Source organism: Gopherus evgoodei, chromosome 2, assembly GCF_007399415.2.
Source record: "Gopherus evgoodei ecotype Sinaloan lineage chromosome 2, rGopEvg1_v1.p, whole genome shotgun sequence".
Lineage (NCBI taxonomy): Eukaryota > Metazoa > Chordata > Testudines > Testudinidae > Gopherus > Gopherus evgoodei.
The window spans coordinates 203,224,474-203,248,130 of NC_044323.1; the positions used below are offsets into that span (position 1 = coordinate 203,224,474).

The 23,657-nt window shown below is 43.8% G+C and overlaps 1 protein-coding gene across 9 annotated transcripts in view; it reads right to left on the reverse strand.

Annotated features, from left to right (window-relative positions):
* The window catches only part of CEP192 (centrosomal protein 192), a 191,550-nt gene that overhangs the window by 26,724 nt on the left and 141,169 nt on the right, over positions 1–23,657 (reverse strand). For all 9 annotated transcript variants that reach the window (XM_030552694.1, XM_030552698.1, XM_030552696.1 and 6 more), the window contains 4 exons: positions 22,472–22,577; positions 10,469–10,670; positions 7,584–7,663; positions 6,860–6,955 (listed from right to left, as the gene is read on the reverse strand). In XM_030552694.1, the coding sequence (XP_030408554.1) occupies positions 6,860–6,955; positions 7,584–7,663; positions 10,469–10,670; positions 22,472–22,577 (484 nt within the window). The remainder of the gene's footprint in view (positions 1–6,859; positions 6,956–7,583; positions 7,664–10,468; positions 10,671–22,471; positions 22,578–23,657) is intronic.

Sequence of the window (23,657 nt, forward strand, 5' to 3'; positions counted from 1 at the left end):
AGGACAAACTCGACCAACCTAAAACTAAATTGGCTAAAGGAGAGGTTAATTGTTTCATGCAGTGGTGGGAAGAGGCAAATCATAGGTGGACAAAATCAAAACTGGCCTCTCTCACTTATTCAAATAATAAGTTAAAAGCTTTATTAAAAGCCTCCTCTCCCACCACTAGACCGAGTGCTCCCCTTTACCCCGTTCTCCAAACCCCGGATCGATCCAAACCCCTTCATACTCCCATCTCATTGTAAAAAGGACAAAGAGTCCCTTGTTCTGTTCCCCTTTGTTGTCTGCCTCAGAAACTGATTCTTTATAGTGTCCCACTACCAATTCAGCAAGGTTGGGGGCGGGGGGGGGGCTCCTCAACTAGCCCCCACCCTTTCTGGTCCCTTTCCTTGAACATTTCTTTCAAAATTGTGAAATGACCACAATATCATTCACAAATGGTTCATTGAAAAAAGCAGGATCGGGCCCAGACAAGCAGGCAAGCAACAGAAAAGAAACAGGTTGAAAGCCCTAAGGGAATAGTGTCAGGAGTAAAAAAAAAAAAAAGTAGTAAGTGCAGGCATGAACCCCTGGAACAATACTTAAAAGGGTGAAATCTAAGGTAATAAAGGTGTCATTTTGGAACATAAACAAGTGCTTTAAGAAAAGAAAGTGAAAAGTTAACTATAGAGGCTGGAGAGAATTAAGCAGTTAAACTTTGTGGAAAATGTTAAAAAGGACCATGTTAAAGAGAGAGAATTCTTGGTTTCTTTGCAGACATTCTGAAGGGAAAATGGGCCCTTTTCCAGAAGAGTGCCTGTAAATAATCCTTATATATATACAGCTATGCAAAAACAAAGCAGTGTAAAAAAAAAAATGTTAAGGAAAAGAAAATGTGTATGTATCTATTTGTCTGTGTATGTAAAGTTCTAAGAATCTAAACCAACACATCTGGTTTGTAAAACTACTGTTTTGTAGGTGTAAGATAAATTGATTTTGTTTTTGTTTTTAATGCCACTAAAAGTTCATTTGACTCTTTGATTCAAAGTTGCAAAACTGACAGACCTTTTTGCAAGACACAGGTAATTAGTGTTGTTTGGCTTTGGGATTTAGCATTTAACCCTTAAGGGGTAACTTGATTCTTTACAAAAATTAAAATGTTTTTAAATGAAAACCAAGTCATGGCTGCAATAGGGCAGTCAGAATCAGGAGAATAGGTAGAGATTCTAGAGTCTTTTTGTTTGTTTGGTTTGTTTTTTTGTAACAATAGCAGATAAGAGCTGTAATAACAGAATAAGAAGTTAACAGTGACCCTCTGAAGCAACAGCAGAGGTGAGGTGCACAAAACAAAAAGAAGCAATGTTAAAAACACTGAGCCTTAAAATGACTGTGTAATCAGACTGTCACTTTAATAAAAGTACATGAAAACTCTAAAAAAAACAAAACAAAAAAAAAACACACAGGAAAATATGGGGGTAATTCCTCTGTTTTGCCTGCAGTCAGGAAGGGTATTTGTAAAAGAATAAAATCTTTAAGCAATAATCAATGCCACCCCAAAAGGGGTAGAAAACTGTTCTTTTTGTCTTTCAGATAATCCAAAGTACTGTATAATGGACTATGTGTATGTGTTAATTCTTGGGGAAAAGTGTTTAAAAAGTGCTAGCAACCCACCAGAAGACAAATGTAAATGTAATGTAAGTACTGTGTTTACCATTAATCACATTTACTATTTGCCACAACAACAACAAAAGAGTCTCCGCTTACTGTAAGCACTGATTTAGCTGAGTTCTCTATCAACCTTGGCATTAAATGGCAAACAGTTACCAATCATCTGTTAAAAGGTAAAAAGGTAACATGGCTCCTAAAAAAATAAAAACAAAAATGTGGAAAACTGAACTATTCATATTATACATGCAAATGGGGACATGTTAAAAATTGCCACTGCATAAAAGCATAACAGCTTACCATTGGTATAACATTTTCTGGATGGTCTCCCACAACTACTGGCATACTAATATTACTACCCTAATTGTTTTTGGTTTTACATTGTATGTGTTTAATTAAAATGTTTAAAATGTGCTGGTGGATAAAACAAATGTATGTAAAGCTAAAGCCAAAGGCCCAAATCACCTCCCAGTATTTTCTATTACGTGGACTAAATAAGAAGTGACACTGGTGATTAATAATCTTAGTGTCAAAAGGGGGATATGTAGGAGCAGGATTTTATAATATCCCATAAGAATTAAAGTATAATTTGATTTCATCCTGCTAGTCACTATTTTTAAAGAGCCGAAAGAAATGACCCCCTGGGACTATAGGATTCTGTTTTCCCATATGCATTACAAATTGGGCCCTCTCTAACTCTTTGTTTTAAGATTTAGGTAGTAAGAGACAGGATTCTCTATTGTGTCTGTGTTAAGTAAATTAGAGAAACATTGAAGGCCTGGGTCTCAATGTAAATTGTCTTAGTTATCAATTGTAAAACTTAGCAAGGTTTAATTTGCAATGTTTTTTTTGTTCAATATAAAATAGTACTGTTTGTATTCTCAAATCTATTTGTGTGAATGAGGAATGTATGCATCAGGAAAAGATAAGGTGTGAAGGCCATTGTTACAGCCAGAGTCAAGGGCCGGCTGTTAAACTGTCTGGCATCTCAGAGTGGATACATGCTTCGCAGTGTAAGAATGCACAGACCCCAGTGAACCAACCACCACCTCAGGACCACGCAGAGTCAATTTTTTTGACTCCAGAAGAAGACGTAGAGGAACAGCCTGCAATACCTTACAATCTACGCTCTCGTAAGGGTTGCCAGAAGCAGATGACTACATAAAGCAAGGCCCAAGAAGAAGCAGTAGTGAGCCGCGCGCCTGCTGCCTGGTGGACTTAAAACTGTGAGTGCAGTTCCCTCAGTTGAGGTTGTCAGAACCAGAAGGGCCTTGCCTCCAACATGCAGCTCTGGTAGTGCCTGTTCCTCGGCTGCTGGTATCTTAAGGTCTGGGGTGCACACAATGACAATTCTTTTATCCAGCAGCAAGTGTGGATAGCTCAGACCCTTATTATTTCTAAATGCTGGGTCTGCAGCCACATCCCAGCCCACTCTCAAACTGGTGTTCCTGTCCTGGCTATCCCACTCAATTACCCAGACCTCACTGGAGGACCTTGTCTGTTTAACACAATATGGAACAGTAATGACACCTGGGAAGAGGCTATTGGCAGTTCCTTTACCCCACTTGGGGGAGCAATACACCAGGCAAAAAGGCTCCTAAGTAGTTAAATAATGGCAAATAAAACCAGAGAAAGTTTAAGAGCCCTGGCCAAGGAAACAGAGGCGATCGGACAGGTGGCCCTCCAGAACCGTCAGGCATTGGACATAGTGCTCGCGGCCAAAGGAGGGACCTGTGCTCTCACTGGAAAACAATGTTGTATGTTTATACAATACCAGTAAGGTAATAGATCGCTATAGCCACTTAGAACAAATCGCATATCTTCCTCATGAAGAGCTGAGTTCTTTATGGAAGTGGCTAAGTAACCTGTTCAATTTCTCTGGCATAGGAAACTGGTTGTTTCAGGGAGCCCTAACTATCCTGTTTGAAATCTTAGTGATTTTTGTATGCTTTCAGTTAATCTGTTGTATCCAGAATTGTGTCACCCAGATGGCTGCCCCAAAACAGAGTGCTAATATAATGATTTTGAATATCACTGATGAACAAAAAGATAAGAAACGGTTAATTTGTGGAACCCAGTAATTGTTGGTCATGGCGTGCGCTTGACCAAAAGGAGGGATTGTGAAAGTAGAATGAATTATATTGTGAAAATAGAAAGGATTAAAGAAATGCTGTCTGTACCTTTAAGAAAAACTGTTGGAATGCTGCAATCCAGGTGTCAGGAATACAGACATTCACATAGAACAATTGCACCATTTAAGGGCAATTGGTGAAGTATTAGCCTCAGATCCATAAAGAGTTAGTAAGGAAGTAGGATATGCATGCTGTGCCCCAGGTGAATTTTACAGTTTTGCTTTCTTTGTTCTTTTGTCTGATTCCCGCTCTTTTATCTGTATAAATAAGACTGTTTTGGCCTTGCATGGCCGCTCACATATTCTGAATGTTATTGGCAGAGCGCTGTGCTAATAAAACAGAGTGGTCTGACAAATTGTGAGTCCTGATTCTAACTTTGACAATTGCGTCCACAATGCTTTCTGCAAAAATTTTACGAAGACTATCTAAAATGAAGCCTCAGGCCGAATTAGTGTAACTTCTGCATTTAGAATGGTATTCATCTGAAATGTTGGCTTTCAGCGCTAGCAGACTAGCAATAAGCTTTGCAGCAGTATGAAGCATATATTCTTTTAAGTTCACCACATACATTTGCAGTAGCTTACATCAGGAAGCCTGAAAGCATTTTCTATTTCAGGGGTTCTCAATTTTTTTCTTTTCTGAGGTCCTCCCAAACATGCTATAAGAACCCCATGGCCCAGCTGTGCCACAACTGTTTTTCTGCACAGAAAAGCTAGGATCAGTATTAGGGGGTAGAAGCAGCAAAGAATCCTGTAGTACCTTATAGACTAACAGACGTTTTGGAGCATGAGCTTTCGTGGGTGAATACCCACTTCTTCAGATGCATGTGGTGGAAATATCCAGGGGCAGGTATATATATGCTAGCAAGCAAGCTAGAGATAACGAGGTCAGTTCAATCAGGGAGGATGAGGCCCTGTTCTAACAGTTGGGGTGTGAAAACCAAGAGAGGAGAAACTGGTTCTGTAGTTGGCAAGCCATTCACAGTCTTTGTTCAATCCTGAGCTGATGGTGTCAAATTTGCAGATGAACTGAAGCTCAGCAGTTTCTCTTTGAAGTCTGGTCCTGAAGTTTTTTTGCTGCAGGATGGCCACCTCAAGGTCTGCTCTAGTGTGGCCAGGGAGGTTGAAGTGCTCTCCTACAGGTTTTTGTATATTGCCATTCCTAATGTCTGATTTGTGTCCATTTATCCTTTTCCGTAGAGACTGTCCAGTTTGGCCGATGTACATAGCTGAGGGGCATTGCTGGCATATGATGGCGTATATTACATTGGTGGATGTGCAGGTGAATGAACCAGTGATGGTTTGGCTGATCTGGTTAGGTCCTGTGATGGTGTCGCTGGTGTAGATATGTGGGCAGAGTTGGCATCGAGGTTTGTTGCATGGATTGGTTCCTGAGCTAGAGTTATTATGGTGCGGTGTGCAGTTACTGGTGAGAATATGTTTCAGCTTGGCAGGTTGTCTGTGGGCAAGGACTGGCCTGCCACCCAAGGCCTGTGAAAGTGTGGGATCATTGTCCAGGATGGGTTGTAGATCCTTGATGATGCGTTGGAGGGGTTTTAGCTGGGGGCTGTATGTGATGGCCAGTGGAGTCCTGTTTGCTCTGCCCACATATCTACACCAGCGACACCATCACAGGACCTAAGCAGATCAGCCAAACCATCAATGGTTCATTCACCTGCACATCCACCAATGTAATATACGCCATCATATGCCAGCAATGCCCCTCAGCTATGTACATCGGCCAAACTGGACAGTCTCTACGGAAAAGGATAAATGGACACAAATCAGACATTAGGAATGGCAATATACAAAAACCTGTAGGAGAGCACTTCAACCTCCCTGGCCACACTAGAGCAGACCTTGAGGTGGCCATCCTGCAGCAAAAAAACTTCAGGACCAGACTTCAAAGAGAAACTGCTGAGCTTCAGTTCATCTGCAAATTTGACACCATCAGCTCAGGATTGAACAAAGACTGTGAATGGCTTGCCAACTACAGAACCAGTTTCTCCTCTCTTGGTTTTCACACCCCAACTGTTAGAACAGGGCCTCATCCTCCCTGATTGAACTGACCTCGTTATCTCTAGCTTGCTTGCTAGCATATATATACTTGCCCCTGGATATTTCCACCACATGCATCTGAAGAAGTGGGTATTCACCCACGAAAGCTCATGCTCCAAAACGTCTGTTAGTCTATAAGGTGCCACAGGATTCTTTGCTGCTTTTACAGATCCAGACTAACACGGCTACCCCTCTGATATTAGGGGGTAGTAAGCAGGGCTACTACTCAGGGCTCTATGCCACAGAGGGCATTGCGAAGTTATGTTGCTCAGGCTTTGACTTTAGCCCGGGTGGTGGGCTTGGGGCCCCGGGTTGCAGTCCTCCGCAGCAGGGCTCTGGCTTTCTGCCCTGGGTCTTAGTGAGTTTAATACTGGCCATGCATGGCGGACCCTCTGAAACCTGCTCACAGCTCCTGAGGGGGTTCCGGCGCCCTGGTTGAGAACCACTGCTCTGTTCCACTGTATTAACAGATGCAACATTAAAGATCAAAATGGTTTTTAGCATAGGCTTTATAAAACTGCATCACTGCACATGTTATTCAAAAAAACCTTCACAAACTACAACTGATGAATAGGAGACATAATGCGGTGAAAGTGGGAGAAGGTCTAAAGCTAAAAATACTCAAATATTCAGTGATTCATCTTCAAAAGCATTGTTAAAAAAAGGAGTTGCTTGCGTAAGAAAATAGCTTCATAGATGCAAAATATAATGTATGTATTGTAGGGATTTTTCTAGTACTGTCAATTGAGTTTACATGAAGAGACATATCGATGAGTGGATGCTAATGACCTTTCTGATACATCTGAAAATGGAGTACATCTGGTCCTATTTTGGATGGCCAGTGTTTTACCACCACCATTTAAATGGATGCTTAGACGCATGTTAAACTATTTCCAGCTTTGAAGAAGTCCAGCTGAAACAAGGTCATATTTCATAGAGTGCATATGCTTCATGTAAGTAGTTACATTACAGTTAAGACACAACATTCATCTGCTTAAATTCATCATAACACTAAAAAAAGCTTACTTTTTCTTTTCCATGAGCTCCAAGTGTACCAGAAACACGGGAACATCTGAAAGCTGTGTAGGTAGCCCTGTAAACATCTCCACTTTCATCTATTCCCTACAAATGAGGTAATTAAGTTTTGATAAATCAAATACAATAATCTGCTTCATAAAAAACTGTTCTAGAAACATCCACCAAGTTAGCAAGCAAATGAAGAATATTCTATAACATTTACAAAACTACTGTGGTCTAATGACTTGTAATAGAAAAAGTAGTACATTAGCTATAAGCAGGGGTTCTCAAGCATTTTCATAGTGTGGGTCACATCTAAGGTTGTCTCATGGACCACCTACTCTCCAGTTCATGATTGCATTGGTCTAGCCCCCACCCACTGACAATCAAATGTTACCCCTCACATCCGCAGCGACTGACCATAGAAAATATTAGGAAAATAACATATGTTTGATTTCTTGAGAGTCAACATCATGTGACCATCCAGCTCTCTACAAATCCAGTAGTGCCTCATGGACAATTTGTTGTCCTCTAACCACACACAGAGTTTGGGGACCACTGAACTAGAGGAGAACAACAATGAACAAGTCATCTAGCTACGCAAGTACAAATATTTCCTAACGCAGGGAGATTTTTCAATTAGGAAAAATATTATCTGAAAAGATTAAGTTAATAAGTATAACCTCTTTTAAAAATGCCTGTTGAAAATTTAACACACAAAATGTTAACTCACCTTGACATAGGGTGGGGCAAAAGATGACAAATGCCACTTCACATCTTCATTCCCATTATTTTCCATCTCTAGGTAGTTTTCTAAAAAAAAGCCTCAGATTAGTAAACATGAAGTGAGAAATGGAGTACATGTGTTTTATAACTTTTTTTGAGTCTTTATACCTTTAAATAAAGAGTGATGAAGAATAAATATTTGTGTTGTTGCCAAGAGTAGTAACAACTCATGAACAACCTTCATATCTCAGACTGCCAAGTAACTTGCTGTATACATTTTATTAATCTCTATTACAAAACTCTTGGGAGTTGAACAGTCAGCTGTGTTTAACCTGGAATGTGGATTTAAGCCTATTACTCTTCATCATCTAATGAAGAAGCATATGGACACATCTACAAGACCTAAAGCCTCAAACTAAAGTTGTCCTTTAAATCGCTGTCGTTTCTCAATTGAATTTGAATGGTACAAGCTACCCTCTCATGGTAAAATGATTAACTCTATCTTCAAAGAGTATAACTCATTGGCAAGGGACAACTCAAGCATCTAGCTCTTCAGGTGAATAAGATCTAGCATATCTACAAACTTTGCACCTTGGTTAATGCAAGGCTTGGCTGCTGCTAAGTAGGTCAATAGCTAGTTTGTGCTAGAAAACCTGTAGCTATAGACAGAATACAGGATGGTGAATCGCAGCTAGGTTTATCAGCTCACCAAGATGTAGACAATCCAAACTCAGTGATAGAGACTGGGCAAATGTCTCCACGTATAACTGGATAAACTGATCCAAAAAACCTATAAGCAGAGACGCACTTCTGATCCCTTCCTAAATAATGGTATTTGACTGTCCCAAGTATGACTGCCATAGTTGGCAATAAATATTACAAACTATTTCTCTACATCTTTATCAGGTCTGACCCTACTATTTACTCCTGGACATCTGATGCCTTTTCCTTTAAGTCCAGACTATGGGAAAAACAGAAGCAAAGCTTCCAGCACTGGCATTTTAGCTACCGAAGCTCTGATGTTCACCGCACATAGTGGCTGTTGAAGCTTCACTGCGGGGCTATTTGAGCGAAACCTGTATGCAAGTCTCCAACACAGCCTTAACTCTAAACATGGTGAAAACTCAATGTGGACCATGAAACAGTAACATTAACTTTGACCTGAAGGAGGCCAAGAATAATCACCGGATGGTATTCTCAGAAGATGATGGGTCAAAGTTACATCTTGGAACACATTTCATACCTTGAAATTTCATGAATCTTTCCCATGCAAATAAAGCCAGTACTCATAACAGTACCTTCAAAATCAGATCTCCCTGAGGTAGCATTTTAAGGAGTTGAGCTGCTTATATTAAACTAGGCAGATATTTACAAGCAGGAGGAATGGGAAGAGAACATCCATCTCAGTTTCACAAACAACATAGATTTCCCTCAAAACAACAGAAGAGGAAAAAATGAATTGATCAAATAAGCCTAGAAAATTCTTGGAGTATTATGATTCAGTAAACTATAAAGCCACTATATCACTATGTAACTCCTGATTTATTAGCTGTAACTACTGGCTGATATTGGTGAAAATTCAATAGTTACCTAGTGGCAAGGCAATTTAATACAGTAGTTTTGAGCATTCTTAGACTTACAGAAACAGACTGAAGGTTCACAGATCTACTTTATTACCAACAATGCTGTGAAGGCTGATTCCCTACTCTGGCACTTTGAGTGCAGAAGGTGGGGGCTTGCAAGGGCCACTCCAGGCTGGTATTAAACTCCCAAGGTCACAGTTCTCTTTCACCTTGGATGAGATGCTGCCACCACCGAAGCGCAAAAAAAAAAAAAAAAAAAAAGACCCAGGAAGGCACACTTAGGAATTCCTCCCTGTAGAGTACCCTCAAGCCCTTTCACCCCATCCCCCTGGGGAAGAGCGGAGAAAGAAAATAAAGGAAATCAGCTGTTGCCACAAGCTAATTAAACAACATATGCCCAAACCTCTTAAGACTTCAAAAATCCAATCCTGTTATTAAAAAAGGTAAATTTTATTAAAAACAAAAAGAAAGAAAATATATCTGGAACTTAGGCTTTTGCTAGATTTAAAAAAATCTACTTACAAAAATTAATCATCAAGAATAACCTTCTTGAAGTCCAGCTTAAAGTTTACAAGCAAAACAAAAAGCATTTGGGGTTAGCACAAAGGAGTTCACAAGCAATAAGAAATAAGTAGAAATAAACCTAATCGCGTCTTCCTAGACATTCCCTAATTTACTTACGTATCTGGGGTTTCAGGAAGGCAATCCCTACGTATGATCTGATTGTTTTTTATACCTGGCTTAAAGCTTCTCACAGCATAACTGCTGCCCTGATCCCCTCTTCCTCGGAGAATCACAACACACAGATGAAAGGAAGCTTTTTCCCAATTTTAACAAGTTCTAGCCCTTCCACTGGCTCTTTTGGTCAGGTGACCACTACTTTCCTTTTACCTGTGAGCTTGTTAACCCTTTACAGGTAAAGCAAGAAGAGAATAGCTACTAAGAGGAAATGTATAGCTAACTGGCTGTCTGGGTGTCCATAAAAGGAAGCTACCTCCACTCCCTTCATTTATCACGAATGCCCTCTTCGAGAAACATTATCTATGAAACTTCTCAACACTGAGGTATTTGTACACAATCTATCTGAAATTTATTTGGCTATATTGTGTTCAAAAAAATTAAGAGCTCTGCAGACATACAACTTTCATTACATGAGATTACATCAAAAGAGTGGGTTTGGCTGGTCATGCTAGTCACTAAAGGAATAAAAATGATGAATAAGTTATTTTCAATCTTGCAATGTAGTAAACTTAAATGCTGAACATTTAACGCTAGCAGACATGGTAATTTTATGAATAATTGATATTACCTGAGCTTTCACCAAATCTTGTTTCAGGAAAAATAATAGCTCTGTTCTTTATTTCAACTTTTGTTGAAGGTAGCTTTGGAAGTGGTTTTATCATATGAGTGACAGACTCAGATGGTGGTGTAAGGACCTCAAGCTTTTTAGATGCTGAGCCTGTTGAAGATACATCCTGCGCAATGTCTTCTCGAATCTGAACTTTAATGAACTTTTGCACAAAAAGAACAATGGTATATTACAAGTCAATCCAAATGGCTAGTTCTTATTTACTTTCAGCCACACACATTCCAACAACAAGCTCTACTCATGCCTCAGTAATACAAAAGCAGTAACCATGTATCAATGGCTTTAACAAATAGAAAAAAATGGTTACTCATCTTCTCAGAACTGTTCTTCTTAGAGATACATGTTGCACATGTCCATTACACCGCAGGTGTGGGTGCATCTCATGCATTAATGGAGTGTATTCCCTAGCAGTATCTGTTAGGGTGGTTTTGTCCTCTCTTATCTCCTTGTGCACCATGTCCAGGGAATAAAGGGTGACGTTATCATACCTCTCCCTTCGCCAAAAACCGAAGATAGACTCCAATGTGTTGGGGAAGGAGAGTGGGTCACGTAATGGACATAAGCAACCATTATGAGAAGATGAGTAAACTCTACTTCTTCGAGTGTTGGTTATGTCCATTACATTGTAGGTGATTATGAAGCTCTTATCAAATGTGTTGTGTTTCAGAGGCTCATTGGAAGGACTTCAAGACTGCTTTTCCCACCTCTGTGTCACTTCCTGATGCAGTGCTAAGCAATAAATGTGTGGCCAGAAGATGACACCACTGGTCTCCAAATATCCATAATAGGGACATGCACTACTAATGCTGCCAAGGCTGCATGTGTCCTGGTAGTGCATGCTATCAACTTTTCAGGTAGCATTCTGCCCATTGCAACATAAGAGATTCAACTGATAATCCATTTTGAGAGTCTGAATCATAATTGAGTGTCCCTTCATATGTTCTCCCCAGGAAACAAGCAACTAGGTATAGACCTTGAAAGGTTTGTTCTGTCCAGGTAAAATGACAAAAGCTCAATGCACATCTAGGGGACGCAGCTTTTCTTCTCCCTCGTGAAGATGTGGCTGGGGGTGGGGGAGAGAGAACAGGTAAGGATAGAGATTAAGGTGGAAATCTGAAACCATCTGACAGAAATTTTGGATGAGATCTGACCTGAACTTGTCCATATAAAAACAGTTCTGGAGATCCATGACAAGTGCCTGCAATTCCCTCTCTCTCCTGGCTGAAGTGATGACCACCAGGAAGCCTACTTCAGTGAGAGATGCAGAGGGTTTGAAATGGAGGACTCAAAAGAGCAGACAATACTAAATTTGAAGTCCCTAATGGGCACTGGGTCACAAACAGGAATAGTTATCTAGACTGTTAAGTAATCTGGCCGTGACAGGATTGGTGAACTCAGTTTTACCACTGATTTTACGATGAAATGCTGAAATTGTGGCCAAAGGATCTTTAAGACAGATGAAGGATTGAACAGATTGATTCATGTGAGAGAGAGTGTCTAAAATGTCTTAAGTCAATGTAGGGAAGGTGACAGATTCCAGGAAGCTGCCTAGAAAGAGAACTGTTTCCACTTACTCATGCAAAAGTAACCTTTGTAAAAGGCTTCCTGCTATTAAGTAGGACACCCTGGACTGCCACTGAGTGAGAGAGATTTCTAACCACAGCACAGACAGTACTGAGAACTGTAGTGGTTCTGCCAAGATCAGCAAAGAACAATCCAGTGCCTCAGTTGCAGCAAGAGCCAGCCTTGGTAGTCCCCTGAGAGAGCACTGGAGTTAATGGCTCACGGTTAGGAGAGACCATATCAGCCAGAACTGGGGAGCAGTGTGAAGGATGCACTTTAGCATAGATACTGGAATGGCTTTCAGAGGAGTGCATTCTTTGAAACATTGACGAACCTGATGCCGACTTCCTTTTCTGAGTGAGACTGCTCTGAAGCACTGGGTCTCTCAGAAAGATCCAGCAATGGTGAGTTCCTACCTCCCGTGGTGGACAAAGTAGGGGTAGCACTTGGGAAAAACTCTTCAAAGCCCCTTCTAAAGAATGAGGGGGCTCAGATGCCAGCCTTAAGACAGCTCCCATGATGAGACACTGGAGTCATTTCTATCTGTTTCTTTGTTCTAGTTTTAATGCCCCTGCAGATGGAACACTTGCCTCAAATGCGCCCCTCAGCTAAGCATTTCAGAAAGCATGAATTAATGTCATTGATGACCTGGGTTTCCAGCAACAGAATGAGGTTAAAGTTGAGGGACTGTGACTTAGAGTCAGCTGGTACCCAGTAAGTTCCAGAGGACCAACTGAGCCTAAACTCTAAGCAAAACAAAAATAAGAGATTTCTAAGAAATAAAATAAAAATATATGTCCAAAGCACCAGCTAACCATTAGGAAAGATACTTAATTCTTAAACAACCTGTAGACCCAGAACCCTAACTACACACCAAAAGCAGTAAGAAAGAACTGAAGTTGGGGTGCGATGACTCCACCCTTTATGCACTTGGTACAGAGCAAGAGGCGACAGAGTAGAGTTGTCCCTATGGATATCATTAAGGAAAAAACTCTCCTCCATTGATGCATGAGACACACACACCTACTACGTAATGCACACATGCAAGCACTCACAGAATCACTACGTTTCTTCTACTAACTTAGGGACTAAAATTGTCCCAGTATGAAACTCTCAACCGAAAATTCTTGTGTGAGCATGGTCACAAGTGCAGAATAATAACTTTAGAAAGCTTTTAAGTGACATTGTTCTTCCTCTCTCTCTCTTCACATACTACTATACCTTTTTTAATCTCGTTAATTTGATTTTATATTTCCCATGTCAGTGAATACGTCACCCTATCGTTTATCCTTGGTTTCATAAATCTTTAAGTAAATCATTAAAGAAAAATAGTTTGAAGGAAAGATAATTCTAATGTGTATTTGCTTTTTTGACTCTAAAAGGGTTTATATTAGAAAACAAATGACTCCAATACAGTGTCAAAATACTAGTATTTTCAGTCAAGTGGCTCCCTACATAGTTTACCAGATTTTATTCTTCCTCCCTTAAAAGTAGTTATGACACTTTCACTTGAGAGATAAACACTTTCAGATGGCCGTAAACAATTTTGAAGATATGTGGTCTCATTTTTGAAGTTTAAAATAGCATATGCACTGTAAACAATGTTTTGCAAACAAGGATGGAAGCATTTACCCAAAAAAAAGGTTACTCGCCTTTGTAACTGTTGTTCTTCGAGATGTGTTGCTCATATCCATTCCAGTTAGGTGCGCGCGTGCTGCGTGCACGTTCGTCGGAAGATTTTTACCCTAGTAACACTCGGTGGGTCGGCTGGGTCACCCCCTGGAGTGGCGCCACCATGGTGCCAAATATATACCCCTGCTGACCAAACCGCTCCTCTGTTCCTTCTTGCCAGCTACTCTGACAGTGGGGAAGGAGGGCAGGTTTGGAATGGATATGAGCAACACATCTCAAAGAACAACAGTTACAAAGGTGAGTAACCGTCTTTTCTTCTTCGATTGATTGCTCATATCCATTCCAGTTAGGTGATTCCCAAGCCTTACATAGGCAGTGGGGTAGGAGTGAGATGTCGCAGAGTGTAATACTGCGCAGCCAAAGACTGCGTCATCTCTGGACTGCTGAACCAGGGCATAGTGAGAGGTGAAGGTATGGACTGAGGACCAGGTAACTGCGCGACATATCTCGTGGATGGGCACGTAAGCCAGGAAGGCAGCAGATGAAGCATGAGCCCTGGTAGAGTGTGCAGTGACGTGGCTCAAGGGGACATGAGCCAAGTCGTAACAGGTGCGGATGCACGATGTCACCCAGGATGAAATCCTTTGTGAGGAAACGGGTAGGCCCTTCATATGCTCTGCCACTGCGACGAAGAGTTGGGGTGTTCTGCGGAAGGGCTTTGTTTGCTCGATATAAAAAGCGAGTGCTCTACGGACGTCTAGGAAGTGCAATTGTTGCTCCTTGCGCAATGAATGTCACTTCGGGAAGAAGACCGGAAGGAAGATCTCCTGGCTAACATAGAAGGCCGATATCACTTTGGGGAGAAAGGCCGGATGTGGTCGCAACTGCACCTTGTCCTTGTGGAACACAGTATATGGAGGGTCCACCGTGAGAGCCCGAAGCTCAGAAACTTGTCTTGCCGATGTGATGGCCACGAGGAAAGCGGTTTTCCAGGACAGGTACAGAAGCGAGCAAGTTGCTAATGGCTTGAACGGGGCCGACATAAGTCTGGTAAGAACCAGGTTGAGGTTCCAGGTTGGGGCAGGTTGGCATACCTGGGGGTATGGGCGCTCCAAGCCCTTGAAGAATCGAGATACCATAGGATGTGAAAACACTGAGCGGCCCTTCTCCCCTGGGTGGAAGGTAGAGATGGCAGCCAAGTGTATCCTCAATGATGATACCGCTAGGCCCTGCTGTTTAAGAGACCAGAGGTAGTCCAAGATGGTGGGGATCGAGACCTCGGCGGGAAGAATGTTCTGCTCTCCGCACCAGCATGAGAAATGCTTCCACTTGGCCAGATATGTTAATCTAGTGGAAGGCTTTCTGCTACCCAAGAGAACTTGTTGCACAGGGGCAGAGAAACACAACTCAGACTGGGTCAACCACTTAGGAGCCATGCAGTGAGATGGAGAGACTGTAGGTCTGGGTGGTGAAGTTTGCCATGGTCCTGAGTTATCAGGTCCGAGTGAAGAGGTAGAGGGATGGAGTTGGCTATTGACAGGTCGAGCAACATGGTGTACCAGTGCTGCCTGGGCCATGCCGGAGCAATCATGGTCAAGTAGGCTCTGTCCCTGCGTACTTTCAGCAGGACCCTGTGGACGAGTGGCAACGGTGGAAAAGCGTAGAGCAGGTGAGTCGTCCATGGTATCAGGAAAGCGTCCGCTAGCGAACCCTAGGAGAGACCTTGAAAGGAATAGAATATCTGGCATTTCCTGTTCTCATAGGATGCGAGGAGGTCTACACGGGGAAGTCCCCACTTCCGGAAGACCGAAAGAATAACGTCCAGGCGAAGCGACCACTTGTGAGAAAGGAAGGATCTGCTGAGGCGATCTGCCAGAGTGTTTTGAATCCCCAGGAGAAAGGATGCTATGAGGTCTATAGAGTGGGCTATACAAAAGTCCCAGAGTCGTATGGCTTCCTGACAAAGAGTCAAGGACCTTGTCCCGCGCTGTTTGTTTATATAGTACATGGCTGTTGTGTTGTCTGTGAATATTGACACACAATGGCCTTGCAAGTGCTGCTGAAACGCCTGGCATGCAAGGCAGACTGCTCTCAGCTCCTGGACATTGATGTGCAAGGCCAGCTCCTGAGATGACCAAAGGCCTTGAGTGCACAGATAGCCGAGAGATGACGCGTCCATTGTCAGGGGCATAGAGGGCTGGGGCAGATGGAACATCTCTGCCTGGTCGGTATAGTGAGTTGAGCCATGACTGGAGGGGACGGAGGCACAGTCTAGCGTGTTTTGTCACAAACGTGCAGGCCACCATGTGACCCAGGAGACCGAGGCAAGTGCGAACCAAAGTAAACGGAACAGCTTGCAGGCTCTGGATGATGGCCACCATTGCCTGGAACCGGGGCAGCGGTCAGACTGGAGTCCAGGGTGGCGCCAATAAAGTCTATCCTCTGAGTGGGAATCAGAGTGGATTTTTCCACATTGATCATCAGGCCTAGATGTAGGAAAAGGTCCTTGACAATGCCGACGTGATGGGTGACTTGTGCCTTGGAGGTCCCTTGGATGAGCCAGTCATCTAGATACGGAAAAATGTGTATCTGACGGCAGCGGAGGTGGGCAGCAACTACAGCCATGCATTTTGTAAATACTCTTGGGGCTGTAGAGAGGCTGAACGGTAGGACCGCGAACTGAAAATGTTGGCGGTGGGCTACAAACCGGAAGTACCTCCTGTGAGGAGGGTAGATGGCTATGTGAAAATACGCATCTTTCATGTCGACGGCGGCATACCAGTCTCCGGGATCCAGGGATGGGATGATTGTCCCCAGGGATACCATGCGGAACTTCAACTTTATCATGAATTTGTTGAGTTCCCACAGATCCAGGATAGCTCTGAGACGCCCCTTTGCCTTGGGGATTAGGAAGTAGCAGGAGTAAAACCCCGTATCCCTTTCATGTTTTGGTACCTCCTCTATGGCTCCTTTGGCAAGGAGCGTCTGCACCTCCTGAAGGAGGAATTGCTCGTGAGACAGGCCCCTGAAGAGGGACGAGGAAGGGGGGTGATAGGTGGTGCATGAAATAAATGGGGGGTGGCTAACATGCCATTCCAGCGTGCGTAAGACCCAGCAATCTGACTTAGCTGGGACCATGCAGGGAGGAAAAGGGAGAGGCAGTTGGAGAAAGGAGGGAACGGAGCCTTTAACAAAACTGGTGCATCATCCTCCGGTGCACCTTCAAAAAGGTGGGTTTTGGCCCTGTGGGTGGTTTGAAGGGACCTTGGTTCTGGTCCCCTTGGGTGCCTCACTGCCTCTGACGACCAGTTCTACCCTACGTTCTGGCAAAGTCCTGTCTCTGTCTGGGCTGAGGGTAAGAGCGATGTGGCTGGGGGCGGAAGGGCCTGCACTGAGTCACTGGCATGTGCATGCCTAGTGAGCACATAATGACCCTGTTATCTTTTAGGCTTTGCAGCCTAGGGTCTGTCTTTTCGGAGAAGAGGCCTTGCCCTTCAAAGGGGAGGTCCTGGATTGTATGCTGGAGCTCCAGGGAAAGGCCTGAGACTTGCAGCCATGAGATACGTCTCATAGTAACTCCAGAGGCTAGGGTCCTGGCTGCAGAGTCCACTGCATCCAAGGAAGCCTAGAGGGAAGTTCTAGCCACCTTTTTCCCTTTGTCCAGGAGGCCGCAAATTCCTGCTGGGAGTCCTGTGTGAGCAACTCCTTAAACTCGTCCACTGCCGCCCAGGTATTATAGTTACAGCGGCTAAGGAGGGCTTGCTGATTAGCCACGCAGAGTTGTAGTGCCCCTGCAGAGTAGACTTTGTGCCCCAGCAAGTCCATGCGCCTCGCGTCCTTTGATTTCGGGGCTGGGGCCTGCTGGCCATGGCGTTCTCTCTCACTGAGCAACTGGACAACGAGGGAGCAGGGAGGAGGATGGACGTGTAAGTACTCGTAGCCCTTGGAGGGCACCATATATTTACGTTCCACTCCCCGGGCAGCAGGTGGGATAGAGGCCGGAGACTGCCAGATCGTGTTGGCATTGGCCTGGATCGTCCGGATAAAGGGGAGGGCCACTCTAGTGGGGGCATCAGATGATAAAATGTCCACCGCTGGGTCCTCTACCTCCGGGACCTCCTCGACTTGCAAGTTCAAGGAAATGCAGTAGATCTAATTTACCTCGATTTTAGTAAGGCATCTGACACGGTTCCACATGGGGAATTATTAGTTAAATTGAAAAAGATGGGGATCAATATGAAAATTGAAAGGTGGATAAGGAACTGGTTAAAGCGGAGACTACAACGGGTCGTACTGAAGGGTTAACTGTCAGGCTGGAAGGAGGTTACTAGTGGAGTTCCTCAAGGATCAGTTTTGGGACCAATCTTATTTAACCTTTTTATTACTGACCTTGGCACAAAAAGCGGGAATGTGCTAATAAAGTTTGCGGATGACACAAAGCTGGGAGATATTGCTAACACAGAGAAGGACAGGGATATCATACAGGAAGATCTGGATGACCTTGTAAACTAGAGTCATAGTAATAGAATGAATTTAATAGTGAAAAGTGCAAGGTCATGCATTTAGGGATTAATAATAAGAATTTTAGTTATACATTGGGGACGCATCAGTTGGAAGCAACAGAGGAGAAGGACCTTGGAGTATTGGTTGATCACAGGATGACTATGAGCCGCCAATGTGATATGGCCGTTAAAAAAGCTAATGCAGTTTTAGGATGCATCAGGCGAGGTATTTCCAGCAAAGATAAGGAGGTGTTAGTACCGTTATATAAGGCGCTGGTGAGACCTCACCTGGAATACTGTGTGCAGTTCTGGTCTCCCATGTTTAAGAAGGATGAATTCAAACTGGAACAGGTTCAGAGACGGGCTACTAGGATGATCCGAGGAATGGAAAACCTGACTTATGAAAGGAGACTCAGAGAGCTTGGCTTGTTTAGCCTAACCAAAAGAAGGCTGAGGGGGGATATGCTTGCTCTTTATAAATATATCAGAGGGATTAATATTAAGGAGGGAGAGGAATTATTTAAGCTTAGTACCAATGTAGACACAAGAACAAATGGGTATAAACTGGACACTAGGAAGTTTAGACTTAAAATTAGACGAAGGTTTCTAACCATTAGAGGAGTGAAGTTCTGGAACAGCCTTCCAAGGGGAGTAGTGGGGGCAAAAGACATATCTGGCTTTAAGACTAAGCTTGATAAGTTTATGGAAGGGATGGTATGATGGGATAGCTTAATTTTGGCAATTGATCTTGATCATCAGCAGGTAAGTATGCCCAGTGGTCTATGACGGGATGTTAGATGGGATGGGATCTGAGTTACTGCAGAGAATTCTTTCCTGAGTGCTGGCTGGTGAGTCTTGCCCACAAGCCCAGGGTTTAGCTGATCGCCATATTTGGGGTCGAGAAGGAATTTTCCTCCGGGGCAGATTGGCAGAGGCCCTGGAGGTTTTTCGCCTTCCTCTGCAGCGTAGGGCATGGGTCACTTGCTGGTGGATTCTCTGCAGCTTCAGGTCTTCAAACCACAATTTGAAGACTTCAATAACTCAGACATAGTTAGGGGTTTGTTATAGAAGTGGATGGGTAGGGTTCTGTGGCCTGCTTTGTGCAGGAGGTCAGACTAGATGATCATATTGGTCCCTTCTGACCCTAAAGTCTATGAGTCTATTCATATTTAGTGCCACACGCCTGAGGAGGTCCTGGTGGGCCCTCAGGTCAATTGGTGGAGGGCTTATGGATGATGTTCTGGCTACTGCCTCGTCAGGGGAGGAGGATGAGGGGAGACCAGGGACAAGCGGGTCAGTTGAGGCCTCTTCTTGGTGGCCAGCCTCTGTCTCCGTTGAGATCTGGAGTCTTGTGGCTGGACCAGCACTTCCTCCGAAGTAGAAGGAGAAGGACGGCTTATAGTGGCTTCTGGCACCCGGTGCTCTGATGTGGCAGAGCAAGATGGGCCTGGATGTGCACCTTGGGCCTGATGATATGCCCAACGTGTCCAGAATGCTCACTGGTGAGGGCCATGATCTTGGGTCTGGGGCTCATGGAATATCCTGGTGGGCACATCGGAGTCTGTGTCCTGGGCGTACGAACTGTCCGCCTGCGAAGACATAGACGGGTGCCAGGACGGCCAAGGAGGAGCTGAAAGACCCTGGTAAGAATCCTCCTCTCTCGCCGTTGCTGATCTCCTCGGCACCGGGGATCGGTACCTGGAGCCATACCGGTACCGAGATCGGGACCTGCGACCTGCACGGTGCCAGGAGGTCGACCTGGATCTCGAAGGTCTGTGTCGGGAACGGCTGCAAGAGTCCTGGTGCAGGGAGCGGTGCCGGGAGCTGGAGCGGTACCAAGAGTATCGAGCTGGAGGCTGAGACGTCAATCTATGCCGCGAGTACAACCGGTACCGAAGAGGCGATTGGTGCCGGGACTGCAAGCAGCGTCGGGACCGTGATTGGCACCAGGAACTGGATCGTGATCGGTGCCGATCTGCCGGGTCGACTGAAGGTGGTCTCATTAGGGCTGGCTTGCCTATCGAGTGTAATACCCGCACCAGCGGTTGAGGCAGGACAGACTCCGTCATAGCTATGAGGTCCCTGGCTGTGGAGAATGTCTCCGGTGTAGAGGGGACCATAAGCTCAACCACAGGCCTCGGTGAGGAGCTCTCAGGGACCGGACTCGACAGCCCCCACAGGACCAGAGCCAACAGTACCGCAGCAGTTGGTGCCGCGGCAGGTGTAGGTGCCGGGCGGTCCGCATGAGGCTGCGTCTGCGGTGCAGAGGGCACAGAGGTAGTGGAGGACTTTGATCTCCCCAGTTTCGGGGAGAGAGATCGGTGCCGAGCAGGTCCCTGCGCCGGAGATGGTCGGTGCCACTGCGTCTTAGCGATGCCGGCACAGTCCGGTGCCGGAGGAGCGCTTCTAGCAGAGTGCTCAGCGCTCGGTGCCAAGGATTCAGAGCTGCCTCCATGAGGAGGCTCTTTAGGCGAAAGTCTCTCTTTCTTTGTCCTCAGCTTAAATGCCTTGCAAATATGGCACTTATCTGTAATGTGCGATTCCCCGAGGCACTTGAGAGAGGAGTCATGGCGATCTCCTGTAGGGATCGGCTTGCTGCAGGCCGAGCAAGGTTTGAATCCTGGTGAACCGAGCATGGGCCCCAGCACTGGGTGCAGGGAAGGGGCTAATGCCCAAACCCCGCTTAACTATATACACTAACTAACTAACTATCAAATTGTAATTATATAAATTCCAACTATATACAACAAAGATATCAAAGAAACTACGACTAGCTAGGCAAGTGGAGGACAGCTAAGCCGCGCTCCACTGTTCCAATGACCGACACAGGCGGTAAGAAGAAACTGAGGAGCGGTTGGGTCGGCAGGGGTATATATCCGGCGCCATGGTGGCGCCACTCCAGGAGGCGACCCAGCCGACCCAACAAGTGTTGCTAGGGTAAAAATCTTCCGATGAACGTGAACGCGGCGCGTGCACACACCTAACTGGAATGGATATGAGCAAGCACTTGAAGAAGAACCTACTAGCCTGAGAACTAAGCTTAACAGGCAAGATGAAAAATACTGGTGACATTATGCACTTAAAAGAGGCTGTGCCCCTTCCTCTAACCAATAGTTGTTTTTTTTAAAACAAACAAACAAACAAACAAACAGCCTTCTGAATATTCTTCAAGTATAGTCTGGTTAGAGCTACTATTGATTACAGTGATATTCTCTACACTTAAAATGGGGAATACAGCTGGAAATGGTGATACCTCTAAAATTGGAATGGGGCTACTATAGTAGTAAGTGCTGGTCAAATAAAAGTATTCATGAACTATAAAAAGTATTCATGAACTATAATTGAATTCCACAAGCATTAATCTATTATTTATTCACTTAATCATGTTTGGCAGGTTAAACACCATAAAATAGTGTTTAAGCAAATTAACAAAATTTACATACAGTTAAAGTTAGTTGAATGGACAAATACAATTTGATCAAACCCTATTTGCTACATCCATTGTTTCTGTTATACCTTCTCTGTCTTCACCTCCGTTTTTTCTACAATAAAGCATAGTACATCTTGAGCTGATTTCTGCGGTACCCCATTTCCTCACTTCCTCATCTTACCCCATTCTCGGCCTTTCTTCTCTTCCCAAAAGGTCTCTAAAATTGTACTTTTCTCTTGCCCATCCTTCTTGCCACAGACCTAGTCTATTGCTTTTTACAGTTCTGCAGACTCCAGAAAGCTAGGTACTTTTTGCTGAATCAGGCCCAAAACAAGCAAGTGCTCACCACCCTTGTGTAGCAACAAACTACTATAGTTCTTTGTATTTTAGTATCTCATACGCTTTGTACTTTAATTTAGCAAGTAAGTGCTTAACAGGTGTGTGGCTATTTTAGCTATAACTCGGTTAATTTAAGGAGCCCATCATTCTTCTTCAAAGACTGACAACCTCTATCAAATCAAGAACCTTTGGATCCCAAAACAACAGCCTTAACCTATTCAACTAAATGAAATATTCCCCATTTAGTGTCCGTAACCTATCTTTACATTTAAATAACCCCCTGCTTGAATGGTTTTATCCCCAATGGGTTTTAATATTATCTTTACAGGTTTACAGAACAGACTTTCATGGGAAAAGTAATTTTAGTGGAATGGTAAAGTAAAGAATTAGTGTCCCAAAATTAAACCGACTTTTAGCAGTATGGTAACCAATAATTATCTTAAGACTTCATGGATACTTTAAGAAAATCACTTCTACCTTTTGTCCATTGTCACAATGTACATAAATTAGACCACTCCAAGGAAATACTGAGGGCTTTGTGGCAAGTGATGGATTAGGACTCACAAGGATTAAGATACTGGTCCTAAAGAAACAACGAAAAAAGGCAGTAAAAACTATAGTATCTACATACAAAACTGAATATCTGTACTTTCATTCTCTTTGCACATCATAACTCATGACATAAAAATCACTGAACCATGTGAGAGCGAACGTTAGATATATTACTTTAAAGTTCTAGATCTTAATGCAGTGGGTAAAGTTATTCCTAGTATTAAATTTATATCCTATGTATTACTGCAATTTGTGGTCCCTGTATGTTTCAAAACCTTGAGAGTAAGTGCATATATGTACACTCCACTTAAATTTAAGTGCCAATGGTTGTAAAAGTTGTCCTCGTCTGCCTTGGAGAAAGCGGGAAGTTGGCTATATGTTCCAAAATCCCTAGAAAATATAGTTTTGTTGTGCTCATTGAAAATAGGACTTAAGGACTTGCGGGCTCTTGTTTGTACTGTCGGGGCAACGTGACTTGGGTAAGGAATATTTAAGGCACCCTTTAAACCAGTCAACATAAAAGCCAGCTTTCCTCCTCTTCTCCTTGCAGTTGCCACTGATTTTGGTGAAAATAAAAGCATTCCAATTGCACTGAAGGTTCCCACCAATCCTAATGCAGGGCCGGAGGGATGCCATGAAGTCCATTGAGGACTTCATGGTCTTAGAAGAACACAAAGTTTGGCTAAATCAGAGCACACTAATACTCTGATTTAACTTCCTATGCAATGAACATGGGTACAAAGGGAGTACACTGGAATTAAAAAGATCTTCTTGCAAAGCTGCAGGAAGTTAGGAGCACCGATATGTCAGAAGTGCTCACTTTTTCAATTCTTTTGAGTCTTGACCTCTTCTTTGAAAGACTCCACCTCATCAGATGTGCCAGAACTTTGTAATACTGACAAAGTGCTGAGACTTCAAGTGCATCTGGAATCTGAGGAACCTTTCTACTTTGAGCATGAGTGTATCAGGCATTTTGGAGGTGAAATTACACCGGGAATTCTGGGTTTGCTCCAATGCTTGCAGTGCTGACAGAGCTTTGGGACTCAGTAGCCACAGTGAAATCAGGCCATTACTGTTAAAATTTACCCTTTGAAGCCCTCCAGGCTGGTCT